The sequence below is a fragment of the Penicillium cataractarum genome (genome assembly GCF_028827025.1).
Source record: "Penicillium cataractarum strain IBT 29864 chromosome Unknown utg000005l, whole genome shotgun sequence".
Lineage (NCBI taxonomy): Eukaryota > Fungi > Ascomycota > Eurotiomycetes > Eurotiales > Aspergillaceae > Penicillium > Penicillium cataractarum.
This window is the reverse complement of record NW_026622741.1, coordinates 3668626-3693189: the sequence shown is the minus strand read 5'-3', so window position 1 is coordinate 3693189 and position 24564 is coordinate 3668626. Positions and strand designations below refer to the sequence as shown.

Here is a 24564-nt window from a genome sequence, read left to right as displayed (position 1 = left end):
AAGTTCCCCTCCCGTCATGTCACCGCAAGACACTGCCGGCCGCCCCGGTGAAGACAAGCCGGAGGGCTTGTCCAAGTATATCAAGCGCATGAAGACGGTTCTGCGCGCGCGCTCGAGTTCGAAGCGCCAATCCCTGGTGGCCGTCCCCGAATCCGCCGAGGCATCATCAAGTACACCAGCGTATGTTCATACCTCTCCACCACTCTCACTTCAACATTCTTGATATGGAGATACCCAAACGAGACACAGTGAACTAACTATAATCTCCTTCAATTGCAACAGTCCACCAACTACAGCTGCGCCCACATCTCAACCCGAACCCGATGTCCCCGCGGAACCAGCCATGGCCACCGACTACAGCGCAATCCAACAAGAGAAAGCGCGCGCCATCTTCGCCAAATACGGCCTCACCCTTGAACCCGGCGAATGGAAATCCCCAACGGACATCCAATTCGCCCGAGTCACCAAACCAATCCGCATGCGTGTCCATCGCACCTGCCACCGCTGCGAAACAACCTTTGGCCCAGAAAAGGTCTGCGTCAACTGTCAACACCCCCGATGCAAGAAATGTCCTCGCTTCCCACCAACCCGCGAGACAGACGACGATGAGCACCCGCGCGTGCCCCGGCCTCGCGTCGCCGAGATTCGCGCCCGGCAACCGGGTACGCTCCCTATTACGCCGCATCTCAAGTTGACGGGCAACCCTGCCGCACCGCTGGTTATGCCCTCGCGCACGGGCGGACAGGATCTCGTTCGGAAACAGGTTGTCCAGCGAGTTCGCAGACGGTGCCACTCGTGCGAGACGATGTTTGCACCTGGTTCCAAGGTGTGCTCGTCCTGCAGCCATGTGCGGTGCAAGAAATGTCCGCGCGATCCGCATAAGCCGGACAAGTATCCTGATGGATATCCCGGGGACGTGGAACCCCCGAGAGTCAAGCCCGAGCGGACGTATAGGAGACCACGACAGAGGGTGCATTACATTTGTCACGTTTGTAAAACGGATTACAATGAGGGAGCGAATTTGTGTGGGAAGTGTGGACAGGCCAAGTGTGCGGAAACTATACGGATTCCGTAAGTTTTACCCGTTTCTTCCAGTTCTATGTAATTATTTATGCTGACTGTGTTGTTGCAGGCCGAAGAAGATTAAACGAGAACCGAACCCCGACGTCGTTCGGAGCGTTGAAGAGAAGATAGCATCCTTGAAGATTTCAGAGTGATGTCTTTTTCTTGTACAGCGCCTTTAATGCCCGTGCAAATCAATTTCATATATCGTTTATACTCCCTACTACCTTTGGAAATGATACTATTCCGCTTCTCCTGACCTTCAGTCTGTTTTCCGTATGGCCATGATGAAATATTTCATATGTGGCTCCGATCTCGACCTCATCAGTATACATTCCTAAGGTACTACTCTGTACACCCGATGTTATCACCTTCTTGACCGTGTTACTCAAAATCATCCCCGTTCCAAGTTACATTTCCATGCGTTACTCCGACGGGACGATCTAGATATCCTCGAGCGTATCACTCGTCAAAAGGCCAGACTTACTCAATCTTACCCACCTCGTTCCGGCCGGACACCAGCTAGCTTCCAACTACCCCGGCGCGTATTCCCAACAAGGCAGGAATCTCAAGATCCACACCCGGGGGGAACTCAGTTCCGGTATATCCACCAGGTCTCCATGGTCTCCGGGTGGTCACTGCGTGATGATCACATTCCCACATTGAACCTTAGGTAAATTGCTCTCCAGCTACGGAAATGGTAGGCTAGAATTCAGATATGAATCCGGTCGGTGCCACTTTTGATGTAAAGTACAGTATGTACGTCCTCCTGATCGGATGGCTTCCCCACTTTCCAACGGTGTAGATGCCCACAGCGGGCCGGACGAACTCCTGTCTCTAATTCATTTCCTATCTTGTCAGGCTGCGACCGATATTTTCGTGGGGTTGTAGCTCGGTTTAACTTCTACGCGCTATCACATAGTGTAGGTATACCTACCCTATCAAAAGTAAACGGAGCCGACCAGGCGGGAAAAAAAGCAAGCTATACATAATAGCTATAATGATACGCAAAATGATGAACTACGTCAGAATTGTTACTTTCTTTGTAAAATATAGGCTATGGAACACAATGGTAAACTGTACGTGGCCTCAATGAATAAACTCCCCACCGTCGGAGTCGAGTGCCATTGCGGGAATAGGACGGACCGAGCCGTTTGAAAATGTGGGCTGGTTGGACCCAGTGAAGCTATAACGACAAAAATTGAAAGGAAACAAGATAAAAGAGATTAGATTTTTCATTGTTCCATGGATAGACAACATGATTCGGTATAGTTGCCACTCTTAAAGTGACTTGAATCAGGAGCTGCATAAGTGGTAACAACCGTATACAACTGTACTACAGTATACACAGTACGCAGTACCACATCTTGTAACAAATCCCGTACGGTTCCAAACAGACCCGACAGACAGGGAAAAAAACAAACATCAAAGCAATACCGTATTAAAGTGGAGTCGGCACACAATAGCATTGACAGTGACAGTGCAGTTCCACATTATTCATTGGATAGGAGTCAATACCCGTCTCGCTGGTATTTGCCCATTCACCAGTCCCGACAGTTTGGGTACCGGCGCTTTGGCCTCGAAGAGACTGTTGCCTCTTTTGGTATAGATCTGGTGGAGAGTATGCGGGCTGGTGCGTGGGAGGGCTTGACGCGGTTCTACTTCTAACAAAGTTCTTTGGGCGGGGCGATATGCGGATTTGGGTTCCGATTCGTGTTGCTGGTGGTTGGAGATATATGGCAGGGTAGGATATTGAATGTCGGATTTAGTTGCTTATGGTGTAAATGTCAGAGTGTATTAGTCGTGCAATAGTCGGTCAATTCTAGTAGTACCTTGGTCTGTGAAGATGACATGATGCTGCTGTCGTATCTTCTGAATTGGCCCGTGGCTAGTTGCACAAAAGAACACATATCCCCTCCTGATCCTTGTCTTTGCCTTGCACTATATTCTCGTTTATGTCTATACTACATCACTACTGCATCCCATACCGCTGTATGCATTGATAGCCTCCCCCTAGAAAACGCCCCGGGATGTCAACCTCAAGGATATCCCTCTGTCAAAATTCACAACGTGAACCCCTGCAGACTAAAGGATCCAAGGGCGCGGGTCGCTGTGGTGGTGGAATACACTGACGGGACGGGTCCGAAGTTATCCACATTGAAAATGTACTGTAATATGCTATGTTTTAGCTATCTCTTTTTGCTTTACTATGTATACCTCGTAAACTATATCCCTTCGGTAGCTATGCTGCTACACTTTCGGTACATCGAGTGCCATCCGGCATCTCTCCCTGCTCTATTCTACTTAAGCTCGAATAGCGCCAGACGCCTTGCAAGGGTCGTTGTAGGCTATAGCGCAAGGGGGAGCAGGACCGTTCCGGAACGCTGGGAATTTTCTTGATATCCGGTTGGTCAGCCCGGATTGCAATTATGGCTGGGATTGTGACTGATATCTTGAAAGTATTTTTGTTTCTTTGACGGCTGACAGGAGGGTCCTTCCAGGCTCCGGGGAGGACCAATATCGATGGGTCCTAACGGTCGACTAACCTAATTGAGGGGATTCGACATGGGTCTATTCTAGCTTGAATATGCTCCACTAGTCCCAGCGAGATCCCTTCGAGTCAGGAGCTGAGTGAAAAGGTTTCGAGTCGTTGGATTTGGTATTTCGCTTACTCGGTATGTACTTACTGTGATGCTAGCCCGTGGTTGCGGCCTGTTTGACAATAGATGCGGAACTTATCCACGATGCTTCCAGGCAATCGGACCACCCCTTGAATCTAGCCGCTTGCATATCTGCAATAGACCCTCAAATAAGATCATTCTGCAAACGTGGTATCTCCGATTGGCGCGTCAGATAATTTTTTAATAATCGAGTATGTACTTTTAACCACCTAAGACTCAGCCACCCGTGACGCCAGTTTTTACAAGTCGCCAGCTCCTCGCAGAGCTTGGCACGTCAACCCATGATTTTGGAATCCACTAGGATTCTTCCCTCGGAGGCCCGCTACATGAAATTCCTACGGCCGACGGAATTATTGCAATGAATCGTAGCATCAAGATGCCTTGTCTAGAATTCAGATGCGCGGGGGCACGGACTATTGAACCAAACAGCTGGATCCGAGAATTGGATCTATCAAGCGGGGAGCTTTAACAGTCAGTTCGCAGAGGTTAGCTACTCACCTTCACTTCATTAGAGTTTAACACATTAGCGCGCGCCGTAGGGAGCTACTAGTGAGAAGACTCTCCTACTAGAATAGGTAAAGTGAAGGGGGTTAAAGTTGTGGGTCTGACAGCCGCTGATACCGGCGATCAACCGGATTCATCGTAAACAGTGGATCTGGTGGAGGATCAAGAATTCGCTCGGGATATGTGACATGTACATACTAATTGTAATGAGCAAACATCACATTGGAACGAGGGTAGCTTCCCGAGGCTGGGAATGTCGAGGGAAATTCAAGGCCTCTGCATGTGTCGGATGCCTCGGAAGTGTAACTAATATCGGTCTATTGTGGACTTGAGTCTAGACCCTGAAATAGCTCGGTCAGGATGCTCGGAAATCTCTGTATTGTAATATTTTACTCTACCATTCAGGTTAACTGTGCGCGTTGAATATACAGCCCTGGTGAGGCGCCTCGATCCTCAGTCTTCGGGGCCACCATTGAATAACGTAGAGCATTGAATAGCCCTCATATCATCTAATCACTAAGGCCTGTGTTATTATGGATGGCCATTATACACGCCTTCCCTTAGAATATGCCAAGACGGATTTTCCATCTTCGGTCGTTGTTCACCTGAACCACGCAATTGCTCAAATGCTCTCAGGGTAAACACCCAGTCGACATACGTAGCATTTACATGCCAGCAAATCAAGTCTTTATTAAGCCCATTGTGGTTCAGAGGAACTTGAATTTGATATTGGTCCCTACACTTAGATTTCCCTCTTCCACTTCCTTCAAACCTTGATCCTTCGGCTCATCTGCTCTGTCCCAGCAGATTTCTCATAATCGATATCCTTGACAAGATCCACACGACGTCCCAAAGCCCGACGAATAATCCAGTCCTTGCTATTAATCTCTTCCTCGACCTGGTCGTCCTCAATAGGAGAAATAAGCTCCGACCCATCTAGTCTTCGCAGCATAACATTATCCTCCGGCCGCGCAAAATACACCAAACTATATCTTGTAGAATCCCCCTGAATCCCCGGTGGTGCCGCAACTCGATGGATATTAGATCGGAACAGGCCATTAGTAAATTTAACCATTGCATCGCCGAGATTGACAATCGCATGGCCTGGTAGTGGTCGAACGTATACCCATTCTGCATCAGCGCCGGGAGGAAGCACCTGTAATCCTCCCAGGCGGTTGAAGAGGACTGTCACGCTGCCGAAATCGGTATGCTGCCCTAGTGCAGTGCGGCGGTCATCTACTGGTTGGGGCGGCGCCTTGATAAAGCGCACTTGGTCGCCGCTGACGGCTTGGAGTCGATGGAGGTTGGACAGTGTCCCCTCAGGCAGGGATAACTTGTCGTTCAGGATTTTCAATATTAGGCTAACGATTGCGTGGGAGCCTTGCATAAAGGATTTTGTCAGGTCACGGCTTTGGTGCAAAACTTCCGGTGCTGGAAGCGGATCGCTTATTCCCATGATGTCGTCCTTGGATATCTAAGAGGGTCTTGTTAGTCCCTGCATGTCTCGAGTTGTCGACTTGGGGGTATACTAGGCACTCACATTGTAGAATTCATTTCTGTCCAGGTTTCCTTGCTTATCAACCACGGCAACCCCTTGACCCTTGTACCCAAAATAGGAGTTCTGCGCACTAAAGTCGTACTTCTTCTTCTCTTCCAGACTCAATTTGAAGAGGCTTTCGCCAACCTGGAACAGACCATCTGCGTCACCGAGGAGCGATTCCCCATGTTCACAGTCTTGGAGATCAAGGTAAAAGAACCCAATATCCACTGATGCTTCATAAAGCCGTTCGAGCTCGGCTTTATCACCGGCCAACAGCTTGCCTAACGATAGCCGAAGAAGTGGTGCAATGGGGACGTCGTCCGGGAAAGGTGGGAGTCCGGGGAAATTATTGACGATATCGGCGAAGTTATCTTGGGCATCCATGTTTGGAGGACGTAGATAAGATAAGATAATACGTTTTCCAGGTCAAAGATTGAAGGCAAAGGTGGAAATCTACAATGAAATTTCGGTTACATATCCTACACCTGTGGCGATATTCTCATGCGGGGAAGCAGTTGTGAGCCGAGGGATAGACCAAGCCCAAAGTTCGATGGTCGGACGCAATTCAACATCCGAGCGAGACGTTCCTTGACAAATGGAGAGATGAAGACGCTGTTTATGATATTCTGTTACACAGTTACATCTCGATAGGCTCCGATCTCACGCTTCTGCTTCTATGATCTAGTCACATATCATCCATATATTTAGAAACGTTAGGTCCATAGGCTAAGTATGCTATGTTGGGTAGATGATAACATAAGAGAGTAAAGTCTCTAGAACACGTTATTACTCTATAGATCTGTAGAAATGCTCGCAAGATCACCTGTAAGGCGCAGGGCGCACACCTCCAGTGGAGACTAACCCCGCTCAGGATTTGGAGATACATAGCGAGATCCTCTCAACAACCACTCTTTGACCTAATACAGCAGTTCAGAATGGCGGCCGAGAAGATTCTGTGTATAGCAGATCTTGAAGCAGCAGCTTCAAAGATCCTCCCAGCTTCGACTCGAGGTAAATAAGCCCCCTCTCACCAGGTCAATCTCGTCTAGGTCCAGTGAGGGGTAACACAATCTACAGATTTCTTCAATTCAGGCGCAACAAACCAAGTCACAGTTCGTGAAAACTCCACAGCGTACAACAAGTATCGCATCCTACCTCGTGTCCTGAAAGATGTCTCCAAAGTTGACACCACGATCAATCTATTTAACCGAGACATAAAGTTTCCTTTATGCGTCTCTCCTGCGGGTCTCCAAGGCATGGCCCATCCAGACGGGGAGCTAGCAACGAGCAGAGCATGTGCCAGTATGAGCATCAACATGGGTGTATCATCTTATGCCAATCACTCTGTCGAACAAATCACCTCGGTCGGGACAGACGTCGGGCCTATTCATCATGTCATGCAATTATACTCCATGACCGACCGCGAGAAAGAGGCGCGCATCGTTCGCCGCGCAGAAGCCTCCGGTTGTAAAGCGATTTTTCTTACTGCTGATAGTCCCGTGCTAGGGGTTCGATATAACGAATGGAGGAATGGCTTTCAACCACCGCCGCGATTGGGGTATCCTATGATCGAGAAAACGTCTGAACAGATTCAACGGGAATCGCATGATGATGGCTTCAGCTCTTTTAGCTCGGACTCACACTCTTGGGCAAAGGAGATTCCTTGGCTTCGGAGTATCACGAAGATGGAGATTTGGATCAAAGGGGTCTTGACACCTGAAGACGTCGAGACTGCGATTGAATATGGCTGCGACGGGGTGATTATCAGCAACCACGGGGGACGACAACTTGATGAAACACCTGCAACTATCGATGCTCTTCCCGCGTGTGCAAAGGCTGCCAGAGGCCGAATCAAAATTCATATCGATGGAGGTATCAGGTCTGGCACTGATATCTTCAAAGCGTTGGCGTTGGGAGCGGAATGCTGCTGGGTCGGTCGACCTACGCTTTGGGGCTTAGCAGTGAGTATTCTGTTTTTTATACATGGGCAATGGCTAATGTGTTATTTTCAAGTACAATGGCCAGAAAGGCGTTGAGTTGATGCTTGAAATCCTCTATAACGAATTCAAACGATGCATGCAGTTGGCGGGATGCAAGTCGGTATCTGAGATTAGCTCCTCGAGTCTTGGAATTGTTCGATCAGACGGGCCACTTGCACGACTTTGAGTCTTAAATTAGAATTAGACCTAGAGATTTGAGCCATTTAGTCATGTCTTACGAATTCCATTGTATATGCTATTCGTCTCTATAGTTAGCTCTCGTCAGTAGTGGCCCTATCTTATCAGCGCGGGTGACATCAATTTTTCTCAACTCCAACTCCTCCAATCTCAACTTCACCCACTCCAAGAGCTCTCGCAACCACCAACACCCTCCTCTCGCGTTAGCCTACGGGCACAGAAACCATCAAAATGACATCTTCACCCGCTCCAACAAACCATATAGCCCACACCCTCCTCGCACGCGCCCATTCCCCAGACACGGCCTCCCAACAATTCACCGAGCGCATCAAACAAAAACCACTCTTCCTCCGCCCAACATCCCCCTCCGCAGCCGACAACCGCTCTCGCCGACGCCACCAGCGCCTCCGCAAGAAAGAATACTTCTTGAAACACCAGCGCCCGCAGCCGCTGTCCGCGCGCAAGAAGCGCTCCACGGGTCTGTACGATTTACCCAAGGAGGAATGCAAGCACGCTATTTTCAAGGGCTTGCATGCGCTGTGGGTTGGGTATATGCAGGAGATACTAGACCTTAAGGTTAGTGGGCGGAGTGTTCTGGTTACGCCCGCGTCGCATGGGGCGAAGCTGGTTAGTGCGGATTATCACGGTGCGGAGGTGGAGGTTGTTCGGAGTCAGTGTGCGAGTCGGGTTGGTATGAAGGGGATTGTGGTGCGGGATACGAAGTTTACGTTTGTGGTTGTTACGGAGAAGGATGAGGTGAAGAGTGAGTTGTAACTGTGTCTATGAGCGGATGGAGAATGTTGAAGCTGATAATTCGTTTCGCAGCGATACCCAAGGAGCATACTGTTTTCCGGTTTACGGTACCTCTGCCAGGCGCACCAGAAGCTGAGGCAGAGGGTAAAGAAGACAACCAGGAAAAGTCTACACCGGAAGGTCCGAAACCACTGGTCTTTGAGCTGCATGGAAGCCAGTTCGAGAATCGACCTGTTGATCGGGCGAACAAGAAATTCAAGTGGAGGAATATCGACTATGTATAGGCAGGCCTATATCGTTCAATCAACATGACTCATGAATTCATAATTTGCGTAGCATCAATGACATGACTTAGTTAGGTGAAGCCTTTGAAAGTTGGAAGCTCGAGGATAGTATGATAGCATCGAGATTCTTGCTTGTGTATTACAGCTACGGCCAAAGCGTGGTGAAGGGAAGATTGCAGATGTTGAATTTGGGATGTAGATATAGATATCTGATGTAGATGATGGTATCCGACGTCACGCAGTTACAGCATGGCATTTTTCAGCCACGATATGTGGTCAGCGGACCGGTTGCTGATTTCACCCAGACAACAGGGCATTGCCCGTCGTCGAGGGTTGTGTATGCCGGTATGGCAAATGGCCGTATTGGTCCATGGGCACAGGGGCGTAAGGCCTAGGGCTCTTAAGCATTAGCCGTTGACAGGGCGGCTAGCTCTAGGTGAAGCTGGCGAGGTGATTTGTATTCGCCATGACAAGAGCGTCGACTGTATGACAGAACTTGCACTCGCAGAACTTGCAGTCGCGAAGATTCGAGCAGCGTGTGCGCAGTGATTGAGTGGTCGTAATACCGGTCGAATTGAATCAATAAGGCGGATAGGCCCAACGAAGTTGATGGGCACTTTCCTCGAGATTGCTCACATGCCGGCCCATTCGATACTGAAGGTGCGGACAGTCTCGATGCGATCGGCCTCAGACTCGACCTCATCCCTTCTCTTTTGGGGTCCACCTAGGAGGAAACCCTTCTTGACACCGGTTCCCAGTCGACCACCATTGACGATATCCATCAAATCCATTTCCTGATCCCACTCCGCGGAGACGACGACGAAATGAGAATGGAATCGAAGAGGATCTCCTGGGTATGCAACGTATTGACATCCGAATCGTAGACCGGGCGACAGGAAGTAGCCTCGTGAATGTAGGTGGGCAAAGAGAGGATAGGATAAAGGCACTTTGGGCTTAGGGAGATATTGACCGGACGAGGAGACGGGATGAGGTAGCGGCGGATAGGAAGTAGTAGGTGTGATGCCCATGGTTTGCTGAGGTGCCGGTGTGCTTGTGCCAGTTGTGCGAGATAGAGACGACATCTCATCCTCTGCGGCAAAGATCGAGCTCGATTCATCTTTCTCAGTCGAAGCAGGGGCTGATGAAGCGGCGATTTGAGCATCGGCGGCGGCCTGTGCAGCCTTGGCGGCTTTGGCAGCCAGACCCTTGGCTTTCTTCTCGTCTATCTCCTTCAAGGATTGTTCTCTTAGCTGATCCTTGCGATCTGCCAAGATACGCGTAGCGAGCTGGCCTTGGGATTCTAGGTCGCGGAGATACTGTCGACGATCCTCCTCTAGGAGTGATCGCATGCCATCGTGTGCTTTGGCTTCGTCTACAATGCAAGCTACACCCTTGTCCACCAACACCCGTGCCTCCTCGGGCATCAATTCCAGTGGCAGACCCAGGAACACATTCTGCTGCGGGATTTGAGGGAGGGTCCCGATCAACACGCCGCAGATATTGTGCTCGCGTCGCAGATAAGTGACTGCGTCAATGGAGAACAGCAGGTATCTACCAGATACATAAGAGATCGGGATGGGAAGAGTAGGTGTGGACTCCATGGTCAAGGATTCATTCGATTCATGTGAAGCTGAAGAAAGGCATTTTGTTAGCCATGGCTCAAGAACAGTGGAAAAACTGATCAAAGTGGAAAATTTTCAAAAAAAATTTCAAGGCAAGTCATTTTCAATACGTTTCTCAGTCACCGGTGCTCTTTTTGAGATATTAATCGAGCTTCAGGGGATTGACAGATTTGTAGATATATAATCATGCAAGATGGAAGTGGGAAGTAGACGAATGCGAGGGAAAGCTTACCATTAAAAAAAGGCGAGCCTGTGGGTTTGACCAGCAAAGCCAGAGACTCGGAAAGTGGGAAGAAAGCCAAAGAGGAAAGAAAAAAGAAAGAAGCGAATTTTATGAAAAGAGCTCGGCCCGCGCTTAACCCTTTTGGGAAACGGTCTTGGCGTTCCTCCGCTTTCTGCGGGAAGACGCGGCCAAACGTCCATTCTAGCGCTGCTTCCAGTCGTCATCATCGATATGAACTTCCTGCTCTTGCTGTTCTTGGTCTTCTTCGCGCCATTGCTGCTTTTCGTTGGTGAGATTCATGCTCTCAGATCCCTTATCACTGCAAAGACTATGCTTCTATGACGAGTATGGTAGCTGACATATCTCTCAGCATGGCTGGCAGCTTCCTCTTGTCTAGGAAACCGCCTTCGCTCTCGAGGCGGTAGGCTTTCGGTGCGGCCCGACTTCGATACGTATGGACAGAGCTATCTTCGAACCATGGCCAACTCCGGGGCCGCAATGTCAGAGCAAATCGAACTCGACGACATGCTAGCCGAACCAGGAACTCGTCGTCACTTTGACGAGGAGGATTGATTACAGATTCAACCAAGCAATCAACTTTTTAGAACTCAAGGTCTGACTTCTTGGGCATGCCGCTGGATGCCGATGCCTCTTGCGCTTCGGTGTCACCTTCGGCGGGCGGCAAGCTGAACGGCTTGATCTCGAACCGCCGACGGCTAAGAATAAATGCCCAGTCTTGTCCCACATTCTGGTCGCTCCCACCACCACGTTCATGCAATACTGGAAGTCTATGCGTTTTCAGCATGCCTTGTGGAGGCTCCTCCACAGATGTCGCCGCGCCCGAGGTAGCTACCGCGTCCGCCGAATGAGGGAATGGGCAAAGCTCGATCACGCCGTCACTCAGCAGCTCGATCCAGCGGACCAGACCCGACGAACGTGGGAACAATGAAAGAGGGAGGGTGATCATGGCTGTCACTCGCGTGGCATATGCGCTCATCAATGCCTTCAATGAGTGGAAGAATTGCAACACATATTCGGGTTGGCAGGCGTTTGGCGGGTACATGGTGGGATTAAGCAAGGATGGAATCACAATGCGGTGGATGGTATTCGAGGCACTCGAGCTGATCGTGGTCTGAAGCTGCTTCAAAATTGAGGTGAATGGCGAATCTCGCGAGGGCACAAGTGGGATAAAGGACATGTTGGTGATGGCGGGGTGGGTAAGACGCTTTGTGAGGTCAAAGGCATGGCAAAAGGCTGGCTTCGCAGTGACATCCTTCTCACCAGCTGAAGTAGGGGTTGGCGCTGTATTTCATGAGCATTCTGGAAACTATAGTCATACCTCAAGACAGAGTTACTTACCATCTCGCGAACCTGCGACACCCGCACCAAACTCGCCTAGCCGTTCGTATCGCCACGCAATCTTCATCTTCTCATCTTTGCGTCTATCTGATCTCTTTTCTTCCAATGATTCCGCTGTACCGATCAAGCCTGGCAGACTTCGACCCCACTGCTCAGGAACTCCGACCACATGAATCTTTTGCTCTTGAACAACTCCCTCTGCTGCATAGTATCGGAGCAATGCGCCAGCAAAATCCGTAGTCCCATTTTCCTCGATCAATAGTATTTTCCCCATAGGAAGGCCTGCATGGCCAGCAAGCAGATTGTCGAGCGATGGCGCTCCTGTAGAGGTGGTTGGCCGTCCATCGTCTGGGGAGGGGCGTATGCCTGGACTGGTTTCGGGTGGAGCTGGCTGAGAGGCATTGGGAACCGCTGCACGGTCGACACCTGCAGACAGGCCAATATTTCGCTTGCGAAAGGACATGATGTTTCAAATATAAAAGTGCGACGAGACTGTAAATCGTATGAAATTGAGGAAGCTCCGCCGCAGTGGAAATCGTTATCGGCGGGGAACCAAAAGCGGCAGAAAAAAAGAAAAGCTTCAAACTCCGCCGCAACTCGACCGATTCCTCTCCACTCCTTCAACTACCAACCTCCCAGCCCCAATTCGCCCACTGCAGACCTTCAAGTCACCAGGATCTTGCAGTTCTTCTCACCGCGAAACGAGCATCCCCCCTTTTACCGTTTGACAACCCGCCGCGGCGCATTAAACCCTCAAAATGTCCGACCCAGTCCTGTTCGAAGACACTTTCACGATCAACTCGATCAACGCCCAAAAATACGATCGCGTCTCGCGTCTTGAATGTGAGAACCGTGACAATTCTATCACTTTCACCCTCGATGTGAACACCGAGCTCTACCCATGCGCCGTTGGTGAATCGGTGTCTATGGCTATTGCCTCTACTCTTTCCCTCGACGGCAAGGAGGACAACCGCACAAGCTGGCGCGAGGTCAGCAATGGCGAGCCTAGTCTCGCCGATGACTACGACTATGTCTGCCACGGCAAGGTCTACCGGTTTGCGGAGGGCCAAGAGAAGGATACAATGTGGGTTCATTCCGGAAATGATATTTGATTCGCAAGAAAGTACTGACAACTGCTATTTAGGGCTGTCTTTGCCTCATTCGGTGGTCTTCTTCTCTACCTGGTCGGACCTTACAACAAGACCAACCCCCTGCGGATCGATCACGTCTACCTGCTCCTGAAGAAATAAGCGAGCGGTGGTCGCCTTTTTCGTCTTTATTGCATTGGTGAGAGGCTGCTGAGTCTCGAGTTATTTTATCCTCGAGATCAAAGGAAAATTTCTGAGATTTACTCAATCTGGGGCAGATTTTCTTCTGTTATTTATCTCTTTATCGGGTTGTGCAGCGCTGGCGTTTTTTTTTGCATTCTGATTTGGGTGTACCAATAGATGATCGTGAATAAAATTCGATCTTCACTTGAGTATCACAATTGTTCAAATTTTGAACGATGGTTATGGGTATCAAGACTTGCTCTAATGAGCCTTTAGGTGTTTAGGCTTTGGGGTCTGAACGGATTGATGATTTAAACTGGGAGTCAGCAGCATTCATCCCTCGGAATGATACATATTATACGACTTGAAATTCCTGCTCTAAGACTGTTTGACGGGCATAAAGTAAGGTTGCTCTCCCGAGAACTTTGAATATAAAAGAGTCCAAGTCATACCACTACCAAGCCCATCACCACACCAAAAGCCATTGCTATGAGGAATCCTATCGAGGATGATTTGATAGTACCGATATTTGGCTTGGAGGTAGAGGCTGATCATTGCAGTGTAGAGCTAGCTGAAGTAGCAGTCATGCTGCTTTTCTGCGATGTGGTTGCCACTTTGTACGTCGCAGTTTGCGTCGTACTCAAGCTCGAAGATGTCGTTGTGGCAGCAATGATGACAGAGAGATCCAGCGTTTTGTATATACTGTTCTCTTGCGCATCGTCGATTGTAACCCTGCAAGGACTCGGCGACGGGGCAACGGACGCAGTCACTAGACAAATATTGTACCCACTGACGACAGAGTAAGTCTCAACGGTGCTGTAACTGACAACGCCAAGTGGACTGGGGCTTGGAGCACCATCCGCAATAGTAAACGCGAAGGATCCATTATTGATCGTCGTGAAAAAAGTCTCATCCACAAACATGCTAGCATCCACACAAGTTCTGGCGTTAGTCAAGGCCCAAGACAGATTCCATTGCCCGACGTCCAGCCCGGCTGTGTAGTTGGTTTGGATATAAGAATTTGCTGATGGTGGCGAAGTCTCCTCCACGACAAAGATGTCTCCTTGACCTTCAATACCGAACGCATCCGGATCGGCAGGGACTATAAGCCACGAGAAACCGTAACCGAATTCGAACGCAGCAGCTGTGTTCTGGATCGCGAGAACAACGGGGAAATGGGAAATGGTCCGTTCTTGCATAGCGTCCATTAGGGCGAGGGAATACAATGTCAACCTCCATAGATGTTGGTACCTGTACTAGAGCGTCGCTAACCGAAGCACTGATCAGCGCCGTCAACAGTGACGTCGACTTGATCGCGAACATGTTGATAGTGTATATGAATCGAACGAACGGTTCAGGATGCGGCTCTCAATTCCACGGCGGGGCCTTGATTTATACAGTAAAAGGAGCCGTAGCAGCAATCCAAAGGCCTTGAGTAGGCTACGCCCTTCTCGGAGCGTCACTTGATGTGAAAAGGTTAGAGGTCAGACTCTTTGATTATAAGCCCACATAGGTAAGGCTTGCTAAAGCCCAAAAATACCACCAATCACCTATGTTATCTTTTCAGGGCTCAGACTACTAACAACACAATATCAGTCGCATACCTTGACTAAATGATAACTCTCATATTAATTGCCAGGCAGGCCCAATCAAACGGATATTGCGAAGCTTGCCTCTGTTAAGCGATCGCTTGAACTCTGAATACGAGATTGCGCGTCGCTTCTACAGCGACAGTTCAGAAGTATATATACAAAGGCCTGAGCTGAGAACCAATCTGGTAAGCTAAATTAGGACTTTCTCTCTTTTTAGAGACATTCCTAAATGTTATTCTAATCACCTCTCTTATTTTCTAGGATCACATTAGATACGGGTTCAAGAACTCCTCTCTGAGGCCCTGAAAGAATTTATCACTTCCAGTGCGCAATATAATTCTTTAGGCGTTGGTGTCAGAATAGAGTATTACTTGCCTATTCGTTCTTGCCCGGCTTTGCTGCGGAGGAATTCAGGCTTTGAGATATGATTCATATTGTTGTAAAACTATCGCATAACATGATATTAACTTGACAGATACCAGATCTCACGGGGGTTCACTACTCCAAGCTCATAGGGCATTCGACGAGGTCTAGTTTCCTACACGAAACTGACCAAACTTGTCAAGCACCTCCTGAATCTGCTGTGGACCCATGCCCGCCTGGTCTCTCACCCACAATGACGGGTACTCGTACGAATCCCATTGCCAATAGAACCCAGCTACTGTTCCATCGTCCTCATCTCTAACAAATTCAAAGATACCCATTTTGCAATGGTGCCAAGCAAGCATACCTCAGGGAAAGCAAAGTGTCCCGATCCATAGGCAGAAAGCTCAACATATCAGCATTGTAAGGCTCTAACGCACATTGCGAGGCAGGATTGTCGCCAAATATCACAGCCAGCTGGACGGGCTTGTTGGTACTGTCGTCACTCTGGGTAGCTAAGATACTGATGCGTACCGTATTCAGGCCGACGTATGTCCCGATGAAGTCCTTTAAAGCGCCAGTGAGTCGCGATGTATCACGACCCCGCCGCCAGTCACCTATCATCCATGCGTGAGTCCGAAGCGAGCGATCCCGATAGTCTCGCAATGGCTGAATTGAACTGACTCGAGGCCTGAGGTTGAACAGAGCCTGTAACATGATTCGAGACGCTGTTTCCGCTGCATCTCCCGCACTGACAGCATTGCTCAGAGCAACAATAGCGGTTCGATCATCGGGGAAAACGTAAGCTGTTGCGACGAAGCCGTTGGTATTGCCATTATGGCCGTACAGAGTGCGCTTTGTGGACTCTTTGCCGAGAATAGTGCTCGCATTAAGGTAAGACCTGTTGATGTCTCCGGATCGGTTGTAGGACCAGATGCCCAGGGCAGCAGTGGGCATCGTGGTACGGTACCAGCCCAAGGTGTAAGCAGAGTTATTCTCATAGCCGTCGTCTACCGGTCTTGTCCACCAGTAGTTCCACATGGGTCCAATCTGCCGCAGTGGATTTGTAGATCTGGCGTTGACAAGAGGCTGCAGGACATCCAACTGGCGCTCCTCGTTGTACTGATTCAGGACAGCCGCCATGAAGGCAAGCATATCGTTGACTGAGCTGCGCATTGCGAAACTGGCTAGTACCGGCCCGTGATCTTTTGATGTCTTGCAGGTCTCTACCTTAGACCATGTACTATCGGACAGGCGAACGTAGGGCAAGGCGATATTTGCGTCAGTTTCTGAATCATTTTCCATGACGTTTGTGTGGGACATTCGCAGTGGCCGGAAGATTCGCTTCTGTAAGAACTCAGAAAACGGCATCTCAGAAACCTTCTCGATGATTTGTGCCAGCAACCCGAAAGCAACGTTGCTGTACCACCAGTCCTTTTGGAATCTCTGACCAGACTTATTCTCGGTAGGAAGAGCATTGACGAGAGCAATGTGGTCATCGGCCTTGTTGCAGATCGTGCCTCCAGGGCCCGCGAGAATTGCGGAGGCATTACCAAGGCCAGTAGAGTGCCGGCATACGTCGATTATGGTTGCTTTCTCTCCAATCGTTGGATCTCCGACAGGGTCAAAGGTAGGAAGGTGTTTGCGAATCAGGTCATCCCACGCCAGTCGATTGTCTGCGACTAGGATACCGATAGCCGTGCAGGTGATCATTTTCGAGCAGCTGCCAATAACATAGGAAGTGTCTTCGTCGGCTTCGAGTTTGGCTTCACAGTTCCGAAGGCCGTAGCTCTTTCGAAAGATTGGTGTCTTGTCAGGGCCATGGATGATTCCGACAGAAATGGACGGAGAATTTGCAATTTTTGTGGCCTCCTCCACATCCCTCCAAGCAACTTCCAGACGGTCACGACTTCATACCTCGTTAGAAATAGCCAAAGCTTTGAAAGGATGATACTGGCATTTTTGCACGACCCTCAGACCTTTCCATTTTCCCAAGTTTCTTTTCAGACACTTGAAGTCTGAGAGTGAAGGGTTTATTTGCAGAGCCTGTGGGCACCGTGTCTTAGAGAGAGGAGAGGAAAGTCGAGGAAGTGAGAGATGGCGAACCACGGAGGAAGGTTGCGGGGGAGAGAGGTTCAAGTATAAACGATGAAGGGAAATTCCAGGAATGTACAAACGAAATCACATGGTGGCTCTTTCCCTCTTTTGCGATATTCTATCACAGAGGACGAATAGGATTCTGCAGGGTAGCCAAAGTGAATTGCTTGTTTACTGAGTGGATCTTTGTTAAAAAGAGTGATACCCTGGACTACTGGCTGCAGTTCTACCCAGTATTGACTTTATGGTAGGTGACACACTGTGCCCGGGATAGCTTATTATGAGGCTCATTGCTCCATATTGACAGCTTTGAAGCGTACTTCCTGCACCGTACTTAAGTGCTGCGCCTGATCCAGCATCCATACCACACGAAGAGTGCTGACCTAGGGCGACATTAACATACCATGTACAGGGAAGTAAATTCTATAGAAATTTTCTGGAGACTCTACCAACTCTTAAAGACATGATGTCTTTGTTTCTTGGTAATATGCATTTGACCTAGAAATCTTGAATGCTGGGTCTGACTTTGTACAGCAACTATACGTAACAAGTCATCATGCAATATTTCAAGGCGCTTGAGAGTGCCTAGCTCATGCGCCAAATCGGGGTAAATTACAAGACCGGGCTTATGTCCATACTCTATTTCATGCAATGTGATGCCGTTGGGTGTTCCATACGACGATGTAAGCGCGCCATAATGTCCAGATAATCCGGCTCATTCTCGGCGGTCAAAATACCATGGCGAATGAAGAAATCAAGGATGATGATCGCGCAGTTTGGCTTGAACTCACCGCGAGCCATTGCCTCCTTGACCTCATCCACCGAAAGCAGGTTGAATTCCTCGACCTCGTTATCACATGGCTTGGGAATAACCGAAGGATCGAGCTTCAGGTCGTAGACGTATTCCACCTCTGGGTGCAGGAGGCCAATTTCTCCGCCAGCACGAGGGTCCCGCACATGAGTATATGTTACGCAACCCACTGGGACAATGGAAGCGCGTACAACCGACTCGGGGAGGGAGGCTTCCTCCATGGCCTCACGAACGATACATTCGAATGGCTTCTCGCCGGTACACATTCCTCCCGCGACGGTGTTGTCCAGCATACTGGGATATGTCTGCTTGTTCTTTGCACGTCGGGGGATCCAGAACCTCAAGCCTGTCGCATCCTCAACGTATCCGGTCATATGGGCGCCGTAGGAGACAATACCGAACAGCGGTGTCGCGCTTCGCTCCATCTCCAGCAGGTATTCACCACCGGGTCCATAGACGGGGTACTTCTCATTACGCCATCCTCTGAGAACCTCGAAGCAATCCGCTTTGACAGCCTCAGCGATACTCTGGGCAACGAGCTCGCTGCGATGTGCGGGGTCGGCGTCTGCCGACGTGAGGAGGGTGACTGTCTGGGCTGCAGAGTCGACTTCCCAGATCTCCTTTGACCAGGGGAACTTTTCCACAACTGTGTTCAGGATATATCCCAGTGTGACATCGTAACCAGAGACGCGGAACGCATGGTATTTCTTGAGGTTCTCGGTGTAAGCGACGCGGTTATCCTCGTAATAGGGGAAGCTGGGCGTTGTATAAGACAAGAGATCGGCAGCAGGGTAGATATAAAGATGGGTTCAGTACTTATCGCATTCGCGAATCAGATCCAGGTTGGACTTGGCCATCTTCTCAATCTTCTACAGGGCCTGTATGTACTGTATGCAAGAAGGTCCGAGGGGTAGACAGCGGAGAATCTCCGTCCGCCGATGCCAAGCCCTTATCGTCGCGATAAGGGCAGCTTTCCCCCTCCTTATGTCACCGGCATCATCCAATCTGCATTCCGCCGAAGCCCTTTGTTCGAACCTGCTAGAAAGAGGGCCTTGCTATACCTCCCAAGGCCTCACCAATCCGTCTTGATACCTACTATACAGCTCTATATCACCCATAAAATTGACCTGCCACCCATGTTCTCCGTCGTCATCCCCGGCCGGCCGTGTCTGACAGACATTGTCGCCGTCGACAGCCAACCAAACGGCCAAGCAACCAAGTTTGCCTTCACACTCCCTCTCAGCCCATCCTTCGCCGAACTCGTTGTCTTCCTCCTCCCCGGCACAGTCCTCCCACCAAACACCGGCGCTGCGATCTACATCCAGCTGCCAGACCCAAACACGGGCAACCCAACCGACTTCCGTTTCATCGGCGCGCTAGCAAACGAGAAACCCTCCGGCATCTTCAAGATCCAAGCACCTTCACAAGCAAACAATGGCCTCAGCCGCAGCGAAGCCGAACAAGAAGACGCGATGCTCGACGAAGGCTCCGCAGGCAACACAATCCCTTCAAACGGCATCGCAACGCTAGGAATCTCAATCGAGCCCATCCAGAACATCGCGCCTCAGCTCTCAGCGCTAGAAGCAGAGCGCGCATCCACCTCCACCGCGCTAACCCTCCAAACCCCCGAACAGCGCCAACAAAAGCAGATCTCAACCAAGATGCTAGCGCAGCGGATCATCGGCAGCGCATTCAATTTCCTCGCCAGCTTTGCCGAGAGCGATCCTGCTCACAAGGGCCACGAGGTGGTCCCTTTGAAAAGCTTCCGGGATTGGTGGACCAAATTCGAGCGACGCATTGATATGGATCCCACGTTCTTGGAGCGCGCGGACCCCAATGCGACGTAATCTGCGCAACGCGTGTGAGCCGAGCTGAGCCGAGTATATTAAGTGCGATGCGTGGGCGCGGCTGAAAGACCCGCCCATCCTGCCCGTTTCGGGATCGACATCCCTGCTTGTGGGGGGTGCCTTGCATGTGGCTGTGTTTCAGGAGTATATGATTTTTGCATTGAGCGATTGGCATTTGATTTTTTTTCTTCTTAACTTTTTTGGTCTGGTTTTGGTGTGCATGTGGAGACGCGGGGCAGTAATGATCGTTGTTGTACGCGGCTAATTGAGAAGAGGTTGTGTATCACTAAAGAGACAGTTGTAATCACAGTATATTACTCATACATCAAGATCTCAGAGCTCAAGGTAATTAATCATATACAAAGAGGAAATTGGTATTATATACAAGGCCTTCCATTCCAATAGACAGGCCAATTGCGCAAACAGAATGCGTACCGTAACGACATAAGAAAACCAAAGTAGCAGGCTATATCCAATCAACCTGGGCATTTCCCACCCACCAACGCCAGTAAAAGAAATCAAAATAGGAGATGTAGAATCATGACGTTTCAGAGATACGAGCCGCGGCCATTGCGTGCAATGACGGATCTGGCCGCAGGCGGATACCCGGCGCATAGCAAAGACTATACAATTCATCGACATACGTCGCGGGAGTAGTAATAGCGTCTCCAGCAGCAATGACTGCATCATGGGAATGGCCCATGTTCTGCGCAGCATTCTCATTGATCCGAGTGACATCGACGCGAACCTCTTTCTGGACGGTGATATCGCCCAGAACGGTGGCTTCGACGAGTGATTCCTGGGAGTGACCCGAAGCAGGAGGTGCAACGTGTTTACGCGAGGGCCAGAGTTTTAGAATAGCCGAGCGCGTTGTCGACATTACGTCTGATTCGGTGACGGAGGAATTCGAGCGGACATCCGTGCAGAAGAATTCCTGGTTTAGCTCGCGAGAGAACCCGTCTCGATCGGCGATAACGTCGTTGACTTGCTGCTGTACGCGGAAGAGACGGAATGGGGTGAAGGTGAAGTCGGGGTTTGGTACTTGGGTGTCGAGAGGGGCAACAACGCAGAATGTAAGGAGGGTACATTGGGGAGCGTGCTGGCTCTCTTCGGATCGTCGAAGGGCAGTGCGGCAGGGGGCGAGAAGAGGTCTAGACGAGAATGTAGCAGCTGAGCGCATCTCGTCTGGGAATGATTTGGCGAGCGTCATGATGCCGTGCACCAAGTTCTCGCGGAATGTTTCCATGTTTCTATCGGTTTGTTGGGCGGCTTTTGATTGCAGGTATTTCAGACATGTAATCATGGACCAGCCTTCCATATGGGAAATAAGGTCGAGATGTTGAACAGAGAGACGCTTCATTGGAAGCGTTGCAGAAGGGAGTGGGTTTCCAGTTCCCTTGGTGGTGAGAATTTCAAAGTGATCTTGAACCGTAGGTCGCATCACATAAGAGATGAGATGCACACCTTCTCCAAAGCCACGGCTCGAGCTGGCATAATCGCGCATATCACGGAGGTGCTCTACGAGACTCGCTTCGGGAACGTGAATACGGCGGGACAACGTCGATGTAACGTGTTCGATAGTTGCGAATCGGAATCCCAGCGAGGAGAAGCGACTGGCTTCATGTTTCTGTAGCTGTCGAACACTAAATATCAATTGACCTTTACCAGTTCGCAGCGATGAGCGGCCCATAGCGCGGGATAGTCGAGAGACGGGGATGGCGGTGGACAGCACATTGTCATAAAGGGTTCCCAGATCAGAAAGCGGCTGGCGAAGTTCGTCTGAAAGTTCCTGGGCGGTTACACAGAAGAGCTGCTTGAAGAGTGTATCAAAATCCGTTTGTAATTCGGTCTCCTTGTCCATGACAACTCCACGGGATAAGACGTGTTTTTGGATGGCTTGTTCTTCGGATTCGAGTCGGTTTCGCATGAAGGGGATCAGGTCTTTTACGACAGGCCAGTTACGGCTAGCCCTGAAAGCCCATAGAAAGGTAGGATGAGTGCGAGTGAGGTCGTCATCTTTGAAGGTCTGGAATCACGTTAGATGGATATTATTGCAGCCTAAGAAAGTTGAAAGCATACTCGGCCAATGTAGTGATCGACAATCTTTCGTGTCGGTAGAAGAGCTTGTGGTGTAACCATCACACGTCCCGCTGGATCGAAGTAAGCACAGGCGAGGACGAGTTGGTGTGCACGAGTAGTCGATCGTCGTCGATTGCCACCGGCAACGATGGCACAGGCGGACAGAATCACGCAAGAGACGCAGGCCTTATAAAGACTGTTAGTTGCCATTCATGCCTACTCCTTCAGTTAGATGCATTGAGACTCACCAGCACAGCGCAGATGATAACAACCTGACTGCGGGACAATTGAGTGCCATGCTGAATCGACACATCGCGCTCTCGATAGGAAGTTCCTACCGCGGCTGTCCAATGCATTCCCGACACGGCAGCCGAAAGGAAACAAGCGCAGATCCCTCGTCGCCACCAGCTATCCGTCCAAGTCGCCCTCCATCGGAAAAAGATGCCCAAAGCCACAGTACTGGAGAAAACAGCAATGATGGCAGACCCGACCACGTTGGCGACAGCATAGGAGCACTTGTAGTTGGCGATACCCAGTTGTCCCACATAATGCATGCCGCACACGGAACTTCCAGTCAACAATCCACCCAGCAAGATACGCAGATAACCGGCTTTCTCTTCGACGCCGACGGAGTAAAATGCCGTCAGAAGCACGATGACTGGAAGTACGAACGACGTTCCGGTGAAGGCGACATTGTAGAGAATCTGAATTTCCTGCGATCCATTACCGAGGACAATGGCTCTGTTTCCGATGAAATGCATGCACCAGATTCCAATACCGCCCATTGTAATAGATGAGGTTAATAGTAGATACCTTCCATTGCTGTCAGCTATGCCAAATAATTTATCCGAAAGCGAGACATATCATACCAGTTATAGAAACCCGATCTGGACGTCCTTCGATGCAGAAGCTCCAGTGTCGTCGCGCATCCCATCGAACTAATCACGTATGACAGGAAGATATACCCTGCCAGGTACGAGACGTGCATAGGGGTCGCATTATGACTCGACATATTGGATACCGGCGTAGATAAACGAGCTACAAGGCGAGCATTGGCTGAAGAGGGTCGACCTTGCTGCGGCGAGACAAGGAGGGGAAATAGTCGCAGTCGACTGTGGGGGAGAGAGAGAGGGGGGAAATTATGCTAAAACATGAAGGAGATAAATCGCAGCGAAATATCAAAAGATAGTAATGATAGTGGAAGATCAGTAGAAATCAAGGAAAGGAGCGACGAGCGTGCAGCACCATAAAGACGGGTTAATTTTCGACCCAAACAGGCTGGCCGGTGGTATCTTATAAAATAAATTGACTTGGAAACACACTCCTCAAAGCAGGCCTCCACTACTAGGCTGACCGGGGTTATCTCGCATCGCAAGCCTGGACCCAGCGCCAAAAGTCAAAGCTAGTACAATGCAATACTCGGACAAATAACTTCTTACACCGTGGGCCAACGATATCCGATCTAGAATGCAGATAGGTCTCCACATTTTGGTTGGTGCATACAGCGTCCCCGTGAGACTCTTTTTCGCGTGGAACTACGGAAGTACCGACGCATGTATAGTATTATCCACACATGCCTGTCGTGCTTGTCTTGTCGGTGGAGTACCGAGGGCTGTCCACCGGGCACCTTCCAGAGGTGTGGCCGGTGGAACGAAAGGGCAACAAAGTTTCAGATTGATCGATGTGATCTCCCATCCCAGAAGGATATCGTTTAACACGGGCCAAGGAAAAGGGTCTTTTAGGACCTCTGGAGGAGGAGGGGTTTAGAAAGGAAGAAATCAGAGGGGATTTTCCACCCGAGGACGACTTCGGTCGTGCATGAGGCAGTCTATCATTCGCTGAACTGAAATGGGAATTGATCTAGATCGGATCGTAGCGGGTAAGGAACGATGGGGCGGGGCCTGATGAAGGAGCGTATCAGAACTCTCCACGGTATTAAAATGGACCCAGTGCTCAAGATGCAGTGTCTGTGCATCGTCGGCCATTTGACGAGAGAGGGGTCTCCGGCGCCATAATGTGATTGTTGCATTTGGGAGCTCCTGCAAACTCAAATACACCAGGTAGCGCGAGCTAGCAGGGATTTCCTTTTGATGAGATGGTTTGTTTTTGTATTGACTCCTAAGCGATGAGCAGGGAATAGCGGACACTGTGGCCGTGTTTCCGGCCCCTCCGATGAATTGATTAATTGGGGCGGCTTGTCGGGGGCAACGAAGGGACTAACACCTCAGCTTCAGCTGCGCCGTGCTCCCAATCGCTCATGGCGTCGATACAGAGCGGATCCACTCAAAGATGCCGAATG

General features: G+C 50.0%; 13 protein-coding genes across 13 annotated transcripts; 6 read left to right on the top strand and 7 right to left on the bottom strand.

Annotated features, from left to right (window-relative positions):
- Positions 1–16: 16 nt before the first annotated feature.
- On the top strand, positions 17–1217 carry N7496_007026 (uncharacterized protein; the record flags this gene model as incomplete). Its single annotated transcript, XM_056699955.1, has 3 exons — positions 17–180; positions 283–1071; positions 1133–1217. The coding sequence occupies 3 exons, from the start codon at positions 17–19 to the stop codon at positions 1215–1217; spliced, it is 1038 nt and encodes a 345-aa protein (XP_056555368.1).
- Positions 1218–5013: 3796 nt separating this feature from the next.
- On the bottom strand, positions 5014–6171 carry N7496_007025 (putative oxidoreductase, 2OG-Fe(II) oxygenase family; the record flags this gene model as incomplete). Its single annotated transcript, XM_056699954.1, has 2 exons — positions 5014–5721; positions 5788–6171. The coding sequence occupies 2 exons, from the start codon at positions 6169–6171 to the stop codon at positions 5014–5016; spliced, it is 1092 nt and encodes a 363-aa protein (XP_056555367.1).
- Positions 6172–6722: 551 nt separating this feature from the next.
- Positions 6723–7953, top strand: N7496_007024 (alpha-hydroxy acid oxidase; the record flags this gene model as incomplete). The annotated part of the gene is made up of 3 exons (XM_056699953.1): positions 6723–6798; positions 6865–7748; positions 7801–7953. 3 exons carry the CDS (start codon positions 6723–6725, stop codon positions 7951–7953), a joined length of 1113 nt encoding a protein of 370 aa, XP_056555366.1.
- Positions 7954–8195: 242 nt separating this feature from the next.
- On the top strand, positions 8196–9001 carry N7496_007023 (RNase P/RNase MRP complex subunit; the record flags this gene model as incomplete). Its single annotated transcript, XM_056699952.1, has 2 exons — positions 8196–8727; positions 8790–9001. The coding sequence occupies 2 exons, from the start codon at positions 8196–8198 to the stop codon at positions 8999–9001; spliced, it is 744 nt and encodes a 247-aa protein (XP_056555365.1).
- Positions 9002–9633: 632 nt separating this feature from the next.
- On the bottom strand, positions 9634–10602 carry N7496_007022 (tRNA splicing endonuclease subunit SEN34; the record flags this gene model as incomplete). The annotated part of the gene is made up of 1 exon (XM_056699951.1): positions 9634–10602. The coding sequence occupies one exon, from the start codon at positions 10600–10602 to the stop codon at positions 9634–9636; it is 969 nt and encodes a 322-aa protein (XP_056555364.1).
- Positions 10603–11077: 475 nt separating this feature from the next.
- N7496_007021 (uncharacterized protein) lies at positions 11078–11419 on the top strand (the record flags this gene model as incomplete). The annotated part of the gene is made up of 2 exons (XM_056699950.1): positions 11078–11135; positions 11217–11419. The coding sequence occupies 2 exons, from the start codon at positions 11078–11080 to the stop codon at positions 11417–11419; spliced, it is 261 nt and encodes an 86-aa protein (XP_056555363.1).
- Positions 11420–11447: 28 nt separating this feature from the next.
- N7496_007020 (elongator complex protein 4) lies at positions 11448–12668 on the bottom strand (the record flags this gene model as incomplete). Its single annotated transcript, XM_056699949.1, has 2 exons — positions 11448–12148; positions 12206–12668. The coding sequence occupies 2 exons, from the start codon at positions 12666–12668 to the stop codon at positions 11448–11450; spliced, it is 1164 nt and encodes a 387-aa protein (XP_056555362.1).
- A 295-nt stretch (positions 12669–12963) lies between these two features.
- On the top strand, positions 12964–13455 carry N7496_007019 (DNA-directed RNA polymerase core subunit RPB8; the record flags this gene model as incomplete). Its single annotated transcript, XM_056699948.1, has 2 exons — positions 12964–13289; positions 13350–13455. 2 exons carry the CDS (start codon positions 12964–12966, stop codon positions 13453–13455), a joined length of 432 nt encoding a protein of 143 aa, XP_056555361.1.
- A 572-nt stretch (positions 13456–14027) lies between these two features.
- Positions 14028–14684, bottom strand: N7496_007018 (uncharacterized protein; the record flags this gene model as incomplete). Its single annotated transcript, XM_056699947.1, has 1 exon — positions 14028–14684. One exon carries the CDS (start codon positions 14682–14684, stop codon positions 14028–14030), a length of 657 nt encoding a protein of 218 aa, XP_056555360.1.
- A 914-nt stretch (positions 14685–15598) lies between these two features.
- N7496_007017 (serine hydrolase domain-containing protein) lies at positions 15599–17418 on the bottom strand (the record flags this gene model as incomplete). The annotated part of the gene is made up of 3 exons (XM_056699946.1): positions 15599–15749; positions 15799–17340; positions 17411–17418. The coding sequence occupies 3 exons, from the start codon at positions 17416–17418 to the stop codon at positions 15599–15601; spliced, it is 1701 nt and encodes a 566-aa protein (XP_056555359.1).
- Positions 17419–18167: 749 nt separating this feature from the next.
- N7496_007016 (thiamine pyrophosphokinase-related protein) lies at positions 18168–19196 on the bottom strand (the record flags this gene model as incomplete). Its single annotated transcript, XM_056699945.1, has 2 exons — positions 18168–19095; positions 19156–19196. The coding sequence occupies 2 exons, from the start codon at positions 19194–19196 to the stop codon at positions 18168–18170; spliced, it is 969 nt and encodes a 322-aa protein (XP_056555358.1).
- A 279-nt stretch (positions 19197–19475) lies between these two features.
- Positions 19476–20186, top strand: N7496_007015 (OPI10 family protein; the record flags this gene model as incomplete). The annotated part of the gene is made up of 1 exon (XM_056699944.1): positions 19476–20186. The coding sequence occupies one exon, from the start codon at positions 19476–19478 to the stop codon at positions 20184–20186; it is 711 nt and encodes a 236-aa protein (XP_056555357.1).
- Positions 20187–20724: 538 nt separating this feature from the next.
- N7496_007014 (uncharacterized protein) lies at positions 20725–23050 on the bottom strand (the record flags this gene model as incomplete). Its single annotated transcript, XM_056699943.1, has 3 exons — positions 20725–22212; positions 22266–22451; positions 22514–23050. The coding sequence occupies 3 exons, from the start codon at positions 23048–23050 to the stop codon at positions 20725–20727; spliced, it is 2211 nt and encodes a 736-aa protein (XP_056555356.1).
- Between the last annotated feature and the right edge of the window lie 1514 nt (positions 23051–24564).